Raw genomic sequence first — 17,378 nt, forward strand, 5'->3', positions numbered from 1 at the left:
TATTACTTTTCGGTACTTTTGACAACACTAGGTCACACTCTCTTTTGAAAATCATTGCCTGTACTGAGATGAATTCTGGAAGTGTTGCCAACTATAACATCTCTTTGCTGCCCTATTTGGGTAAAGTTATATGATGATTTGCTGCTCATGAGGTTAAATCCTGCCAAAGGCTACAGCGAAAAAGACTGCTCAAGTTTTCACAGATTGCAGCATGTATAGCTCAGAGGTGCAGTTTCACAAGTGACTTGTTGCAACCTGTCAGGGTGAAGAACTATTTGACGGCAGGTTTCGCAAACTCCACAGACCCGTGTCTCTGTTTTATAGCATTTCAGCTTGCCTATAATCTGCAGTAAAAAGAACAGTGCAAGACTTTGAAGAATTATTGCTTAGTTCTTTATGATATCTGTCTGTTTCTTTATCTAACTGTCTGCCTGTCCTATCAGCAACCTGCCAGAACACTGTACCCTCCAGCCAAAATACTCTAGTAACTTTCCAGAAAACCCTAGTAATGCCATAGAGAGCTAGCTCTAACAAAGCCTAGCATCTACCAGCTAGTAACCCATAGCAGTCTATTAACCAACCAAAATACCCTAACAACCAACTAGAACTGTCTGACTCTCTCTGACTTTGTCAATTTAACATTAAAATTAGTAGTTTGTATAATTCACACAGAAATAGTCGAATGAAAAAATGTTGTCTTATGATCTAACACTAATGCTTTGTTTCGTGAACTCAGCTGTGATATGAATGAACAATACCATACAGCCAGTAATATAATCTGACTATTGTTAGAGACTGCACATTACCGGTCAAAGTCTGGAATAATTACAACTTGTTTTAATGTTTTTAAAAAGAGTCTCGTCTGCTCACAGAAGCTGCATTTAATTGATCAAAAATACAGTAAAAACAGTAATATTGTGGAATATTATTAGTTTAAAACAGCTGTTTTCTATGTGAATATATTGTAAAATGTAATGTATTCCTGTGATCAAAGCTGAATTATCAGCATCATTACTCCAGTCTTCAGTGTCACATGATCCTTCAGAAATCATTCTGATATGATGATTATGGTATTTGAGGATAGAAAACAACATTGATGGGTCAGTTCATGTCAGATTTTATTGCTGATTTGAAATACATTGTTTAAATGTGAGATTTAAGTAGATTGAAGTCTTGCATAATCGGAATAGCTGGCAAATACGGCCACCGTGCAAACAGACTTTCATTGAAAGATTCTTGGCTTTATAATAAATGTGTGTTTGTGTGTGTGTGTGTCAGAACGCAGCGAAACAGGCCGCGGCCGCCGCCACTCAGACCGTGGCCGCCGCCCAGAACGCCGCCTCCTCCAACAAGAACCCAGCGGCCCAGCAACAGCTCGTGCAGAGCTGCAAGGTACAAACAACACCGCCTCTTCTGCACTTCACACAGCAAGCGCCTCACACACACGTATAACTGAGGTCAGGAGATGCGGAACGTAAAACATCATTCTGTCAAGTCACATTTATTTATATAGCGCTTTTTACAATACAGATTGTTTCAAAGCAGCTTTACAGTGATAACAGGAAAATCATGTTTCTAGAAGAAAATAGCGTCATAGTCCAGCTTAAGTAAGTTCAGTGATAGTTCATTTCTGTTGTAAAACAACATTTATATATATAGCCGCTCTGGAGAAAACAGTGATGTCATCGTCCAGCTCAGTTCAGTTCTCATATAATGGTGTCAATGCAGGCAGATCAATAATATTGTAGAATATTAAATGTCCCCAACTAAGCAAGCCAAAAGCCAATGGCAACCAAGGTGGGAAAAAGGCGACAATTCGCGTAATCCTGCGAGTCACAGTTGTAGAGTTAATCACACAAGGCCTGAAGGATAAAGGAATCTCCCCCATGTGTGTGTGCTCCACAGGCGGTGGCGGAGCAGATCCCTCAGCTGGTTCAGGGTGTGAGAGGCAGTCAGTCTCAGCCCGACAGTCCCAGCGCTCAACTCGCCCTGATCGGAGCCAGCCAGAACTTCCTGCAGGTGCGTTCTCTTCAGACCTTCACTTCCTGTTAGAAACAGCAAACCGGCCTCATTTGAGCTCATGATGTCTGTTCTCTTATCAGCCCGGCGCGAAAATGGTGACGGCGGCCAAAGCGACAGTTCCCACCATCGGCGACCAGGCGTCTGCCATGCAGCTCAGTCAGTGCGCCAAAAACCTGGCCAGCGCTCTCGCTGAGCTCCGCACGGCCGCGCTCAAGGTGAGACTGGATACAGGGGCTGTTTTTGTGTAATGATGTTTTTTTATGTGGGTCGCTTTTAACATGCAAACTCCCAAAATTACTTATAAATCTGTGTGAATAAATCTCTAAAAGAGAAGCTTTAGGGTCTCCCTGTGGCTTACCACCCAAATAAAAGCTCTGTGGGTTAACGTTTGAAAGCAGAGCAATTAAGCCAGCCTTGAATATTCGTATTGCAATTTTGTTCTGTAAAATAAAATTATTATTATTATTATTATTATTATTATTATTAAATATTTTTTTATTTTACAGTACAATGGAATATATTTCTTTGATTTGTTTAATTGTTATTATTTAAATTATAAAATGTTATTATTATCATTTAATATATCATTATTATCAGGGATCATCAAAAGGATCCCTGAAGAGCATTCAGCTCTTTAAAAAAAATACATTTAAAAAAGAATAATCATTTATAGGAGTGCCAGTACTATGTACTGTAGATATAATATTACAGAAATAATATTGTTGTGGGCAAAATGCCTTGGAGTCAAAAAGGTTGAGAACCTTTGCTGTTTTACACCCAATGTAATGTTAGTGAATTTTTGTTTTATTTTCAGTTATAAAAATGTATATTGTGAGTGAAAATCCAAGTGTTCCTTCAGCTTATATCATTTAAATTATTATAATTAAACATGGACAGAATCTCTTTTGTTTTTTGTGTTGTATTTTTGGGGAAAGTCTGTTGTATTCTACAGAATGGATTTAAACGTAAAATGTGCTAAAAGAGTGTAAAATGCTATTATTAGCATCTGTGAGGATTGTCTAATTTGTAAAAAAAAAAAAAAAAGAAATTTAACTATGAAATGCATGTTGAAAATGATGGACATTCCATTTTTATGAAGTTTGGTGGGTACAGATTCCTTTGTGGCCTGGTAATGACACGCAACATATTTGACATATCAAGTAGATTGATATTTAAGGTCAGAATGCGATTGCAACTCATTTTCTGTGTGTGTGTGTGTGTGTGTGTGTGTGTGTCTGACTCAGGCTCAGGAGGCGTGTGGTCCTCTGGAGATTGATAACGCTCTCACAGTGGTACGGGGGCTGGAGAGGGACATGCAGGAGGCCAAAGCTTCAGCTGCTGAGGGCAAACTCAGACCCCTGCCTGGAGAAACGGTGAGTCAACGGACACACAGAGTGTGTTTATCTACATGCAGTCAAAGTTTGAACACACCTGCGGCCAACACGTGTCCTGCACATCTGCAGACTCCCTCAGTCCTGTTAACAGAGAATGTCCTGAGTGAGCACAGCTGGAAGCTAGACCAAGATCGTTTTAGTCACTACATCATTTCCCTTCTTCCTGTATTATGTTTTGATGACTTTACTACTGTAATAAATGTGGGGAATAGTGATAGTGAAGAATGAGTGTGTGTTCAAACTCTGTGCAAACTTTTTGCAAGCATGATCTTTATCTGATGTTTTCACACCTAAACCCACAAACCAGGTGCTTCATGTCACAAAAACAACTGCTAGACAAAAGCCCCCCCCCCACACACGCACACACACTGTTATTTAATAGTCTTTTTCTACACAATCGGATGGCTCTCAGACTGTCTTTCTGTTGATCTTTTGAGGAAGTGATTTCAACGAGTGGTTCTCAGCAAACTTCCAAGGGGGACTCAAGATAACTTAATGATTTAAAATAAGACAAAACAACCATTGAAATCATCCTGAACAAATTTTTCTTGAAGAGCCAGGGTTCCCACTGCAGACCTGCCAACCTGTACGCATTTTGCGTAGCGGATACGCATTTTGACTTCAAAGTACGCTGGTACGATTTGTTAGTCTAAACTACGCAAAAACCTGGTGACGCCTCTGCATGCGCAGTCCTCAAATCAAGCAACAGCAAAAGAAGAAGAGTTCGACCAATCATAGCGCTGGATTCATTCCCCAAATAGCAAGCGGGGATGATTGACAGATGCGTAAGGCCTATCATTAAAAAGAGACTGAAAATCGACACCAATAAAGAATCCCGCTCGATCCGCCTTCCACTCCCGCGGCCCGCAGTCTGGCTGATTTCATAAGCGAGGACAGTACAGTAGTCACTGTACATCTGACTCCTGAAGGTAAACGGCCTGGGCTGGGCTCGATATGGAAAGTTGAAATATTGTACTGAGTTAACGTAATCCTATGGATTCGATGATCACACGGATCGCATTATCTTAAAATACTCCGTTCTTCATGGTCACTCAGAAAAGAGGAAGACATCATTCAGCCATGCAAATAATAAAATGCTCAAGAAATGCTGAACGATAAATCTTAATAAACTTGAAATCGCTATGGCTTAGTGATTATGAAAGTGATGTGATTTGTAGATTACGGATAAGCGCGAGTCTGGAGAAACAGGCGTTTATTAATTAATTCTCAGTGCTAAGAAACGTAGCCTTCATGTGTTACGTTATTGTGTTAATAATAACTAAAGTAGCCTACCTAATTATGTTACATATTTATTTTGTATGAAAACTAGCGCGTTCGTTACAGATTAAAAAGTAGGCTACTACCGCGTTGTATCAGTGCTGCGCGAGCTCTCTCTCACAAACACGGACGCGCGCACAAAGAAGAGAAGATAATTGTAAAATTAAATTTGACTGGCTAAGTTTAAATTTTGTTCTTGCTTGTTTTAGTTTTGTTTTTTTTTGTTTTATTTTGTCAAAATGCCAGAAAGCATTTTGTATTATCCATCCTTGTTTTTAAAATTCGTTAAATGACGAACATTTTACTGTTAACAGCCCTTATGTCGGATTCGTCTAACTTACCGGTATACTTGATTCTTTTTAGAATAAGTGATTCGTTATGCTCTTATTGGACTCCTGTCTAATCATTGTCAACTGTTTTCTATAAATATGTTTGTATTGGGTAACATTTATTCAGCTAATGCGTGTCCTGTTTAAAATGCGCAATGTTCAAAGGCAAAGACAGCACGTCACAAATAGAAGCCCTTTTCCCTGTGGTATTTAGTATCATATTTGGATATTGGAATAATAAATTAAGTAGCCTATCTTAATTGTAAATTTTCTTTTTACAGTTTTATAGGGGTTTTATATTTTATATTTTATACTGCATTATATTGCATTGCACACATTTTATGCAATGCAATATAATGCATGTGATAAGTCGTCGTCCACAACCCCCCCGTCGTCGTCGTCGTCGTAAGCCCCCCCCCCCCCCCCCCCCCCCCCCCCCCCCCCCCGTCGGTACGCAAAAAATAATTTCAAGGTTGGCAGGTATGCCACTGTCTAGAAAAGCCTGGATATATGGGAAAGCAAGGATTAGGCCTTTCAATTAGGTTATTTTTACTTGGCTTTTACACAGCTGAAATTTGTTGTCCTCATATTGTGTACTGTAGTTTTACATCCAATGTAATGTTAGTGAATTCGGTTTTATTTTCAGTTATAAAAATGTGTATTGTGAGTTCCTTTAGCTGATATCATTGATTATTCGCCTTAGGCCTGTGCAAGCATGCTTTCTGAAATAGAAACATGGGGTTCCTGTAACACAGTTTTGTGACACGTGTGTGTGTGTGTGTTTAGCTGGAGAAGTGCTCTCAGGATCTGTGCTCCAGCACTAAAGCCGTGAGCTCTGCTATTGCTCAGCTCCACAGTGAAGCCACCCAAGGCAATGAGAACTACACAGGTAAAACCCCATCAGCCTCACACACCGCTAACTATCTGCTTGTTTCTGCATTTTCATAGTCTATATAGAGGTTATGATCAAATCCATGTCCAGTACCGTGTTATGCATTTTTATTATAAACTGCATTAATCTGCTCACTGCGGGCTCCCTCAGTCTCCTGAAGTCTGTGTGTCTGTGTGTGTGTGTGTTTTGCAGGTATGGCTGCTCGTGACGTGGCTCAGGCTCTGCGTTCGCTGGCGTCAGCTGCTCGTGGAGTGGCCGCCAACACCGCGGACCCTCATGCCCGAAACGCCATGCTGGACTGCACCGGGGATGTCATGGACAAATCTGCCAGCCTCATCGAGGAGACCAAGAGAGCCATCGCCAAACCAGGAGACCCTGACACCCAGCAGAGACTGGCCCAGGTTAAACCAACACTTAATAAGAAAAGCTCAATAGAGTGGGTTTAAATTCAGCAACAGAACCTCCCTCTTAATTGCTGATGGGAGATTTGGTCTGCTGTAGGTTGAAGCGCTCATTATTTTGAAAAGAAAATTGCCTGTTGTTTGTCTATGATTAGCATAACCGGAGAATGTTCTGCTGATGACTGGAGTGTGTGTGTGTGTGTGTGTGTGTGTGTCTCTTCAGGTAGCTAAGGCTGTTTCTCAGGCACTGAACCGCTCCGTAAACTGTCTGCCGGGGCAGAGAGACGTGGATAATGCCATCAAAACTGTAGGAGAAGCCAGCAAGAAACTCCTGTCTGATAAAGTGAGTCCTCAAGGCCATGGAAACACTCACAATGTCCTTTCAGACATTTCTCAAAGTATTTTCACAATCTAGTTTGCAATATTGTTGTCATCTGGATGGTCTTGAGACTTAAGACTAAAGTGACTTATATAACGTAATTTAATGTCGGCTGGTCAAACTCACATGCTCACACAAAAACTGTCCAGGTCTGAAGGCCTGTTCACACCCAGTTTGTTGTGTAACAGACATTTGAAGTTGAATGAATAGCTGTAAATGTGTCTGTGAAGACATTGTTGTACTGACGGCATGCAAATGTTTTTGTCAGTCCGAACAGAGACGCGTACTAATCTCTTTACCATCCCATTGTGAGGAAAACTGGCCATCTAATGAGATTTGTGCTTTTAGCCACATGCCAAGAGCAACTGCTGTTGCATAAAACTACAGCTTGGCGGCGCTCAAGTGAAGAAGTGAATATCAGAAGAAGAATCCAGAACCCTGTTTGATAAACAAAATAATGAATACAAAAATCTGAACAGAATCTGTCTGTTCGTCTATACATTCTTCCATCCATCTATTCATCTATCTGTCCATCCATCTATATATCTATCCATCTGTCCATCCATTCTTCCATCCATCCGCCTATTCTTCTCTCTATCAATCCATCTATCTATCCATCCGTTCATTCACCCATTTATCCATCTACCCTTCTGTACATACTGTACATCCGTTTATCTCTCCTTCCATCCATCTATCTCATCTGTCATCATGTTCATCTGTCTCTGTCCATCCAAAACCTTCAAACTTCAATTTACTAGTCAAGTCACCTTTATTTAAATAGCGCTTTGTACAATACAGATTGTTTCAAATCAGCTTTACAGTGATTCCAGGAAAATAATGACAGTCAGTTCAGTGTTGATTCAGTTCCATTGTAAAGATAATCAATTATTCAATTAGTTAATTTCATCTATAAAGCAGCTCTGCAAAAATGAGCAGCTCTTGAAAAAATGCACATGCGCAACACTCTACCTGCTCCCGAGAGGGAACGCCTATTAAACGTGTGCACGAGAGAGCATGCACGAGCCTAGTTCTCCTCGTGCACGCTCTGTTTACAAGTTGCTGTCGGTGTGTGACTTGTGCCAGGGCTAGCATCGCTAATCATAGCTTACATTAACTTTTACTAGCAGTGATTTTAAATGGATTTCTCCAAATAGCATGCCAAACTTTACCTGTCGAGTAGAAACTTCGCGACTGAGGCATCAGTGGGAAGCCCAACCTGTGCTTTTAGCGCACGCCAGCGTGTGAAATATTCTCCCCAAAACACTCTGGTCTTGTTTCTTTCTTCAGAGGCCTTTCTCTTCTTGTCATACAATTCGTAGACACTTTTTCTCTTGCGACCCTCAGACATTTTGAAAAAACCCGGTGAGAACGGCGAGCTTCAATGAATGGCCGAAACCGTAGCTCACCACCATAGACAGTATATAAACGGCTCACCACACATATACACCTGAAAGTGCGCATGCGCAGAAAGCGAAAACCACCTAGGGACGAGCATATCACGTAAACATATCACCAGAATGATTGACAACTAGGAGGACCAATAGTCTTGATGATCCACCCGGAAAAAGAAAATCCTCCACTATACCTTTAAGTGTCCTCAACTAAGCAAGCCAGAGGCGACAGTGACAAGAACCCAAACTCCATCAGTGACAGAAATGGAGAGAAAAAAGAATATGGGAGAAACAAGGCTCTTGAAACATGGTGTGATTATGATTCAGGCGAACTTCCTATCCAGGCTTTCCAAAAACAAAGTTTCCTATTACTGTTTAATATTACAGTGAGCCCTATTACAGTTAAACAGTGGTTCTGATGTTTGTGTTTGTGCCGTGTCTTCAGTTCCCAGTGAGCGGGAAGAGTTTCCAGGAGGCTCAGGGTAATCTGAACGAGGCCGCGGCGGGCCTGAACCAGTCGGCCAATGAGCTGGTGCAGGCGTCCCGGGGCAACACACAGGACCTGGCCAAGGCCTCCGGGAAGTTCGGGCAAGACTTTAACCACTTCCTGCAGGCCGGAGTGGACATGGCTGGACAATCACATGTATGCTGTGTATTATACATTAAATTACATGACATTAAACTATTCTTTCATTAGCACAAGGTCCTGAGAGAGTCGTTTGAGACTTCATAGATGGATGAATGAGTGAGTAGATTGAATGGTGAATGATGTCTCCTCCTCTCGTCTCTTCCTATAGTCTAAAGAGGACCAGACTCAAGTGGTCACCAACCTGAAGACCATCTCCATGTCCTCCAGCAAACTCCTGCTGGCTGCTAAAGTTCTGTCTACAGACCCCAACTCACCAAACCTGAAAAACCAGCTCGCTGCTGCCGCTCGGTTAGACTTCTGCCATCTGTCTCCTGTTTTTCAATTACCATTTTGTCATTAAACTGTTTCCAGTATAGATGGTTACATACAAAAATATGAAATAGTGATTGAAAGGTTTGGATGACTTTGGTAATACCCCATTTGGTCATACTTTATAGTAGGTGTCTTTAACTACAATGCACTTACATCAAAAAGTTATTGTTTGGTAAAATGTATTTGTGTAGATTATTTGCTGCTATTGAGGTGGGATACGGGGAGGTTAGGACAGGTTAGGAAAAAAACGCTTTGGTGGACACGCAGCCTAAGGGAGAAATTAATTACAGGTATTGATTTAAATTTAAGTACAATGTAAAATCCTGCATGTACACAACAAGTGCATTGTATGAAATGATTAAAGGTGCAGTGAGGGTTTCTGAGAAACACTGTTGATGTTTGAAATCAACCCAAACTAACACACCCCTCCCTTCATTGCTCCGCCCCCAAACACACCCCTCCCTTCATTGCTCCGCCCCCAAACATACCCCTCCCTTCATTGCTCCGCCCCCAAACACACAATGCAAGAGTGGATGTCTGTTCAATGACACTCAAACTGTCCTGTTACTAGAGCTAACATTACAACAACAGCACATCTTGGTTCTGTAAAACAAAGCAAAACCAATGTTACTCACGTATGGAGTAGAAAGAACACTAGTGTCCGTTATCAGGCCTTCCCGCTGAGCTCTCTCCAGCGCCGGACAGCTTTTCTAGTATTAACGCGGATCCTAAAGCTCTTTCCTGATCATAACCGTTTATTTCCAGTGATATTCCTCTGAGCTTCTCTCTTTTGTAATGTCTCTCAGCCACTGGCTACAAGTGTGTTGTGCTGCTCAGTCCGATCCACATTCAACAGCGTTTCTCAGATATCGCTTACTGCACCTTTAATTTAAAATGATAGTACATAAAGACACTTCATATAAAGTGGGACCTTCCATTTAAAACATAAAAGTAGTAGAAGATGAAGGAATAAAAAAAACTCCCACAAGGCCAGTAGTGAAGGGTGCATGCTAGGGCTGTCACCATATCACACTTTCACCACACCGTTATCGTGGCCGAAAGAATTCACGATAATGATGTTTTTGCATTATCTATAGTATATGAATGATGCTATCAGTAAAATCCTTTTTAACTTTGGCCAAAAAAGAGAAAATCCAAAATAAACTAAGACTGATTCGGAGGGAACGGAAGAGTTTGTAATGGTGACTGTAGAAAAGCAAACAAAATGAACTTGCCATAGATCGGCATGTCCTACAGACTGAAGACTTGAACATCTTTTTTATCCAATCTGAAAAACTTTCTCCAGGTCCAGGCAGAGTCTCGCTCTCGCCGGTCGTCTCCGACATGATTGTGCGGCGGCAGGCGTCTGAAATCACACACTTCCCTACTAGATAGTAAACCAGTAGTATGTATGTAGAAGTATGTCTGAATTCACAGCAAAAAGTTCTCAGATTTCCTACTACTCCCAGTGAGATTCTGAATACTTTTAGCAGTGGTGAAGTAATTACTTATTCAAAATAAGTACATGCTTGAGAGTATGCGATTTCAGACGCAGCCTGTGTCATCTTCTTTTTTACGCTTTATTACGGGTGGCAACCAGCGTTACGGTGCAATAGCGCCACCTACTATGTTAGTGTCAACCAGCTTATTTATGTACATTATTGAACATGTACTATTAACATGATATCAATATTTCAGTTTTAAATATCACAGTTATCACGGTAAATTGCAACAATTTAGTATAACCGTATACGTGGTTATCCAGCTACTGTCTGAAACTGTCAGGAGTGCATCTAAACTGCAGCTCACTGTTTTGAAGCATTTCTGTAGAGATTTGAGTCAGATGTTGTGCTTTGTGATAGCATGCTATCCTAACAGAGCCAGTGATAGTAAGAAAGAAATCGTGCACTCACTCACACACACACAGCTCTTCTATTGACACACATTACATAAGTGGCATGCTCGCTTTTATACACATTTAGGTTGGAATGAGCACAGTTATGTAATGGGCATCTACAAAAGCAAACCTGTATGTATCAGTGCTGTTCTCTGATGTGTGTGTGAGAGAAGAAGACAGGATGAAACAACAACAGTTAATGGCTTTTCACTGCTCACATTCCTAAAACTCCCTCACAGAGCATCAGAGAGAGAGAGAGAAAGCGAGCGAGAGAGTGTCAGTGTGTGGTAGCACACGTGGGTGGATTGTTCCTCATAGATCTCTCACACTATTCCTTCTCTTTCCAGCAAACTCTAATGTCTCTCTCTCTCTCCCTCTCCCTCTCTCTTGATAGCGCGGTGACAGACAGCATTAATCAGCTGATCAGCATGTGTACCCAGCAGGCTCCGGGACAGAAGGAGTGTGACAACGCTCTCCGTGAGCTCGAGGTGCTTCTTCTCTCTCTTTTACCTCTCCTTTCTCATCTTCTTCTCTGTTCATCAGTTTGTGTGAGTGACTCACTCTCATATGCAGCGTTTGCACTCTCTCATATTCAGCACTGATCTCAATCTGAACAGTGTTTATGAGGAGAGAGATGACACTCCTTCTGTGCCATAACTTGTCCAAATTGTTTAATTACAGTATTCATTAGAATAAAAATACTTCGTTTGTATATGCCATGCTCTTTCATATATCCATATGCATGACTTGAGATCCTGTTTGAGATTGAGCGGCAGTAATTTGCAGTGTGCTGTTTCTGGAGGATATTGGAAATCAAAGCAAAGCAACAGTGCATGTTTTAAAGGCAGCATTGTTTTCATATTTCTTTTCCACAATAATTAATCTAAAACGTACAGAATCCATTCAGATTTGTTTTTTAGACCAGTTAAACTACTGATTATAAGTTTGGGGTCTGTAAGATTTTTAAATGTTTTTGAAAGAAGTCTCTTCTGCTCGCCAGGGCTGCGTTTATATGATCAGTGAAATATTTTTAGAATTTAAAATACCTGTTTTCTATGTGAAATATGTAGTAAAGTGTAATTTATTCCTGTGATCAAAGCTGAATTTTCAGCATCATTACTCCAGTCTTCAGTGTCACATGATCCTTCAGAAATCATTCTGATATGATGAAACATTTCTGATTATTATCAATGTTAAAAAAAAAAAAATCATATTTTTGTGGAAACTGAGATTCATTTTTTTTCATGATACTTTGATGAACAGAAAGTTCAAAAGAACAGAATTTATTTGAAACAGAAATCTCTTGGAACATTATAAACCTCTTTAGTCACTTTTGATCAATTTAATATTTGATGCATCCTTGCTGAATAAAATAATTACTTTTTTTTTTTTTTTTCTACTGACAAAAAAAAACTTACTGACCCCAAACTTTTGAACAGTATAAATCTTTTTTTGTTTTTGTTCTGTTTTTTATTAACTTTATACGAAATGTTCATATCTTTAAAAAGGGCTTAAACAGCACTGGATTTTGAATAATAAAATAATGAATGCAAGGTTGTTTCTGATTTTATTCAGACCATAAAAAAAAAAAAAAGATTGACGACATGTCTTTACTTCCTTCCGATGTAGAAAAATAAGCCAAAATAAACCCACAAATAACTATTATAATCTTGCGTCGATTCCATAGTTCGCAGGCCGAGTCTGTGCAGTAGTGGAGCCGCGGTGTCAAGGTCCCGCCCACACTCACACTCCTGCACACTCATTCGCTAACACAGCTGTCAATCATCACCTCACACCCGTTTTATAGCATTAAATAACTGACTAATACCAAACTTATTGGAAAAAAAAAACACTTGAACATAGTAAGAACTACCTAAAATGACAGAAACCATCTTAATGATGATTTGTTTTTTTGTTTTTTTGTCTCACGTCCCATTCGATTACATGGAGAGGGCGGAGTTGATGAGCTATACTGCTGACAGCCACCAGGGGGCGATCAAATGCTTTAGCTTCACTTTTCAGCACGTGCGCGACACGAATTTAGACAGAACTAAAATCCTAAAACCTGAACATACCAAAAACTGCCTTGCATCCCTGACATCTGTTTTGTGAACTGTGTGTGTGTGTGTGTGTGTGTGCCGCAGACGGTTGGAGGAATGCTGGAGAATCCTACAGAAGCCGTCAATGATCTGGGCTACTTTGACTGTATTGACAGTGTGATGGAGAACTCAAAGGTGCCACAGAGATCACAGTTTTTATATATTTCACCTGTATCTCCCAGTCCCAGTGCTGAGCTAAAGCTGTGTGTAATGTTGATGTTGTGTGCAGGTTTTGGGAGAGGCCATGGCTGGCATTTCCCATAATGCCAAGAACAGTAACTTGCCAGAATTTGGAGACTCGGTCAGTTCAGCATCTAAAGCGCTGTGTGGTCTCACTGAGGCAGCCGCTCAGGTAAAAACAACGGTTTTGTGCAGTGTGTGTGTGTGTGTGTGTGTGTGTGTGTGTGTGTGTGTGTGTGTGTGTGTGTGTGAGATGGGTAGGTTTAGTGTAAGGGGAGAGAATATACTGTTTGTACATTATAAAAACCATTATGTCTATGGAAATTCCCCATAAAACATGGAAACCCAACGTGTGTGTGTGTGTGTGTAACTCCTCTCTTCTAAATTATGCTGCGTTGACCTAAAGAGGCGGTGCGTGATAAAATGTACCAGTGCTATGATGCGTCAAACATCTGGAGTTACAGGAGCGTATTAAATGAACAAGCACATTTACCTTCCTTGATTGTCTTTTGTGCTTTCACACACACCTTCATGCTTTTGTCTTTTACAGGCATTAGAACACACTCTTACACACTTGTGCAAAAATTATTCATATTGGGTTTGATGAGCAGTGAGTCATATTTAACTGCTTCCTCTGTGTAGTTCACGAGCACTCACAGCTGCCATGTGACTCAAAGGTGCTTCGTTTCGTGTGTGTGTGTGTGTGTGTGTGTGTGTGTGTGTGTGTGTGTGTGTGTGTGTGTGTGTGTGTGTGTGTGTGTGTGTGTGTGTGTGTGTGTGTGTGTGTGTGTGTGTGTGTGTGTGTGTGTGTGTGTGTGTGTGTGTGTGTGTGTGTGTGTGTGTGTGTGTGTGTGCGCGCGCGCTTGTACAACTATCTTTGTGAGGACCAGTTTCAGTTTTAGACCATTGGAGTGAGGACAAAGAGAGTAAAGTGAGGACATTTTGGCCGGTCCTCACTTTCTGAGACCCCTTTAAAGGCCTGTTTGAGGGTCAAGACTTGGTTTTAGGGATAAGGTTATAATGAGGTTAAGGGTCGGTTTAGGGTCAGGGGTCGGGTTAGGCACTTAGTTGTGATGGGTAAGGGTAGGGTAAGCGGCTAGAGATTGCATTGTGTCATTGAATGTCCTCATAAAGATCGATGTACAAGAATGTGTGTGTGTGTGTATAACAGCACTGACGGTGTTGTGTCTCCCACAGGGGGCGTATCTGGTGGGTGTGTCTGACCCGAACAGTCACGCGGGGCAGAAGGGTCTGGTGGACCCCTCACAGTTCGCCAGAGCCAAACATTCGATCCAGATGGCCTGTCAGAACCTCGTGGACCCGGCCTGCACACAGTCCCAGGTGCCCGCTCCACTCCGCCCCTGCTTAATAACAATGCTGCATTATTATTATTATTATTATTATTATTATTATATACTCTGGATGATCTATATATAGTGATATCTGTGCACCTTCATTTCCCTAGGTCCTCTCTGCTGCCACTATTGTTGCCAAACATACTTCAGCCTTGTGCAACGCCTGCCGACTCGCCTCCTCTAAAACATCCAACCCAGTTGCTAAGAGACAGTTCGTCCAGAGCGCCAAAGAGGTGGCCAACAGCACAGCCAACCTCGTCAAGTCCATCAAAGTGAGTCATGAGACTGTTTCTGATCGACTGTTTATGTGTTGCTTCTGTTCTGGTGAATGTGACACTGTTTGTGTGTGCTGTGACGTCAGGCTCTGGATGGGGCCTTTAACCAGGAGAACAGACAGAAGTGTAAGGAGTCCACTGGGCCGCTCATTGAGGCGGTGGATAACCTCACTGCCTTCGCTTCAAACCCAGAGTTCGCCAGCGTTCCTGCACAGATCAGCCCGGAGGTACGGCTTTAGACCTCAGTGATAGCATACACCACACTATACACTGAGGGTTTATGAATATGAAGCAGTGTAACTGTTTTCAACAATCAGAAATGTTTCTTGAGCATCAAATCATCATATTAGAATGATTTCTGAAAGGTCATGTGACACTGAAGCTGAAAATTCAGCTTTGATCACAGGAATAAATTACACTTTACTATATATTCACATAGAAAACAGATGTTTTGAATTGTAATACTATTTTACAGTATTGCTGTTGAGCAGAAGAGACTTCTTGTGTGCTCTACTGTTCATCACAATATAGTAATTTTTGCTGAAAATTCAACACCTAAATGTTTTATATTTTACATATTCAAGTAGTTGTTTTCTGTATGAGATTCTTTTGACTTAAATACTTTACAAATTAAAGAGGCTTCATCTTATTAGGTTTTTTTAACACAAGCCAAAAGAAAGAAATCATAATAAAATGAACAAATTCAAATGTAAAACTAAAGGAAGTCAATGACACGTGGAGTTTTCTGCTCTGCGTTATTTTTTAACCGTATAGAACAAAACATCTACTGGTTGACACATTTCTATTGATCCACTTTTACTTAAACATTTATTGCCATGATTTTCATAAAAGAAAAATATGAATTGTGCTCTCAATCTTTAGTAGATGTGCATTTGCTATAAATACCAATTACACCAATTAATCCATAAATGCCATTACACCTGATGCCGTTCCATATTTTTTTCTGACTATATACAATTGAAAAAGAAAACGTTGTGTTGTCTGTGAGTGCAGGGTATGTCAGCGATGGAGCCCATCATCGCGGCGGCCAAGAGCATGCTGGAGAGCTCCACAGGCCTGATCCAGACCGCACGCTCACTGGCCGTCAACCCCAAAGACCCGCCCAAGTGGTCTGTGCTCGCCGGACACTCCAGAACAGTGTCCGACTCCATCAAGAAACTCATCACCAACATGAGGTATTCACGCAATACATGTCCGTCATTCAGGGATCAGCTAAAGACAAGACTTCTGTGTCTGTGGAGCCGTTCTGATGAGCGATAATGTATCATGTTTTCAGGGAGAAGGCTCCAGGTCAGAGGGAGTGTGATGAGGCCATCGAGGTCCTCAATAACTGCATGCGTGAGGTGGACAAGGCCTCGCTGGCAGCCATCAGCCAGCAGCTCACGCCTAGAGATGACATTTCCCATGAGGTGAGGATTCACAACCACAGTGCTTCCCTTTCATTACCTAATCTGTGCCGCCACAGTCTCTTAATGAACAGAAAATATTTTTACACTACTCATAATAACATTAAAAGGACGTTGTTTTGCACCATTGTATCCGCGGAATGACCAAATCTGAAAGCGTAATGTGGCTTGGTGCTCTTAACAAATTGCAAAAGACTGTGATTTAATTAAATAAGGGCATAGTCTGTTTGTGCTGCACGTTTCAAAGTGACGTGTGCACTTTGCTCATGTGATCAGCTGGTGATCCGATGTTCGGCTCGGTTCACTGTGAATGAATGCAGTGAACTCCATCTCTGCGGTGAGATTAATGCGGCCACCAGTTATGCTTCGTTTTCTCTTTTGTTTAATTTACAACGTTTTTGTCGGCAGTTGATTACACTGGATTCGTAATGAGATGCATTTGGAAACATGTTTTCACAGAAACTGCAGTTTTCCACCAAAATCTCTCTTACAAGTGAGGAAATTAAGACAAAAGTATTGTCATTTTCCTACTGTTGCGTAAAGTAAAATAATAGATAACACTTTATTTTGATGGTCCACTTTAGACATTCTACTGACTATACGTTACTTTTCAACTGCATGTCAACTTATTCTAACCCTACCAGTCTACTAATACTCTAATGAGAGTTAGTTGACAAGTTACTTATTGCTTGTAGGATGTTTAAAGTGGACCATCAAAATAGTGTAACCAAATAATATACATGAAATATACATTTTTAATTTAAACTTATTTTACAGTGTTAGATTACAATAGTGATATATTACTGTTTTATGGATGATGATAATAATAATAAAGTTATAATAATAATATTATATTTTAATTGTTTGTCTTCCTAAAACAGCGGTGTGAATGTAATGTAGACGAGACACTATATCATGACTAAAAAAGAGGGTTGAGTCCACTTTTACAAGTCAAGTCAATGCACAGACTTTTTACTCTGCTTAAGTTGGACACTGAACATGGGTTGGACCCCCTAATTCTCTCTCTCCAAGTGCACCAGATTGATGTATTTAACTTTAAAATGTACAACATTTTCTTAGGACTTCTGCTAGAGGAAG

At 40.9% G+C, this 17,378-nt stretch overlaps 1 protein-coding gene across 2 annotated transcripts in view; it reads left to right on the forward strand.

Moving 5' to 3' along the window:
• The window catches only part of tln1 (talin 1), a 91,930-nt gene that overhangs the window by 54,016 nt on the left and 20,536 nt on the right, over positions 1-17,378 (forward strand). For both annotated transcript variants that reach the window (XM_084401464.1, XM_084401465.1), the window contains exons 22-38: positions 1,279-1,392; positions 1,906-2,019; positions 2,103-2,237; positions 3,267-3,395; positions 5,810-5,912; positions 6,108-6,316; positions 6,540-6,659; positions 8,532-8,729; positions 8,884-9,023; positions 11,339-11,432; positions 13,089-13,178; positions 13,273-13,395; positions 14,421-14,564; positions 14,689-14,850; positions 14,940-15,080; positions 15,868-16,049; positions 16,151-16,283. In XM_084401464.1, the coding sequence (XP_084257590.1) occupies positions 1,279-1,392; positions 1,906-2,019; positions 2,103-2,237; positions 3,267-3,395; positions 5,810-5,912; positions 6,108-6,316; positions 6,540-6,659; positions 8,532-8,729; positions 8,884-9,023; positions 11,339-11,432; positions 13,089-13,178; positions 13,273-13,395; positions 14,421-14,564; positions 14,689-14,850; positions 14,940-15,080; positions 15,868-16,049; positions 16,151-16,283 (2,331 nt within the window). The remainder of the gene's footprint in view (positions 1-1,278; positions 1,393-1,905; positions 2,020-2,102; positions 2,238-3,266; positions 3,396-5,809; positions 5,913-6,107; positions 6,317-6,539; positions 6,660-8,531; positions 8,730-8,883; positions 9,024-11,338; positions 11,433-13,088; positions 13,179-13,272; positions 13,396-14,420; positions 14,565-14,688; positions 14,851-14,939; positions 15,081-15,867; positions 16,050-16,150; positions 16,284-17,378) is intronic.

Source organism: Rutilus rutilus (genome assembly GCF_951802725.1).
Source record: "Rutilus rutilus genome assembly, chromosome: 25".
Classification (NCBI taxonomy): Eukaryota; Metazoa; Chordata; class Actinopteri; order Cypriniformes; family Leuciscidae; genus Rutilus; species Rutilus rutilus.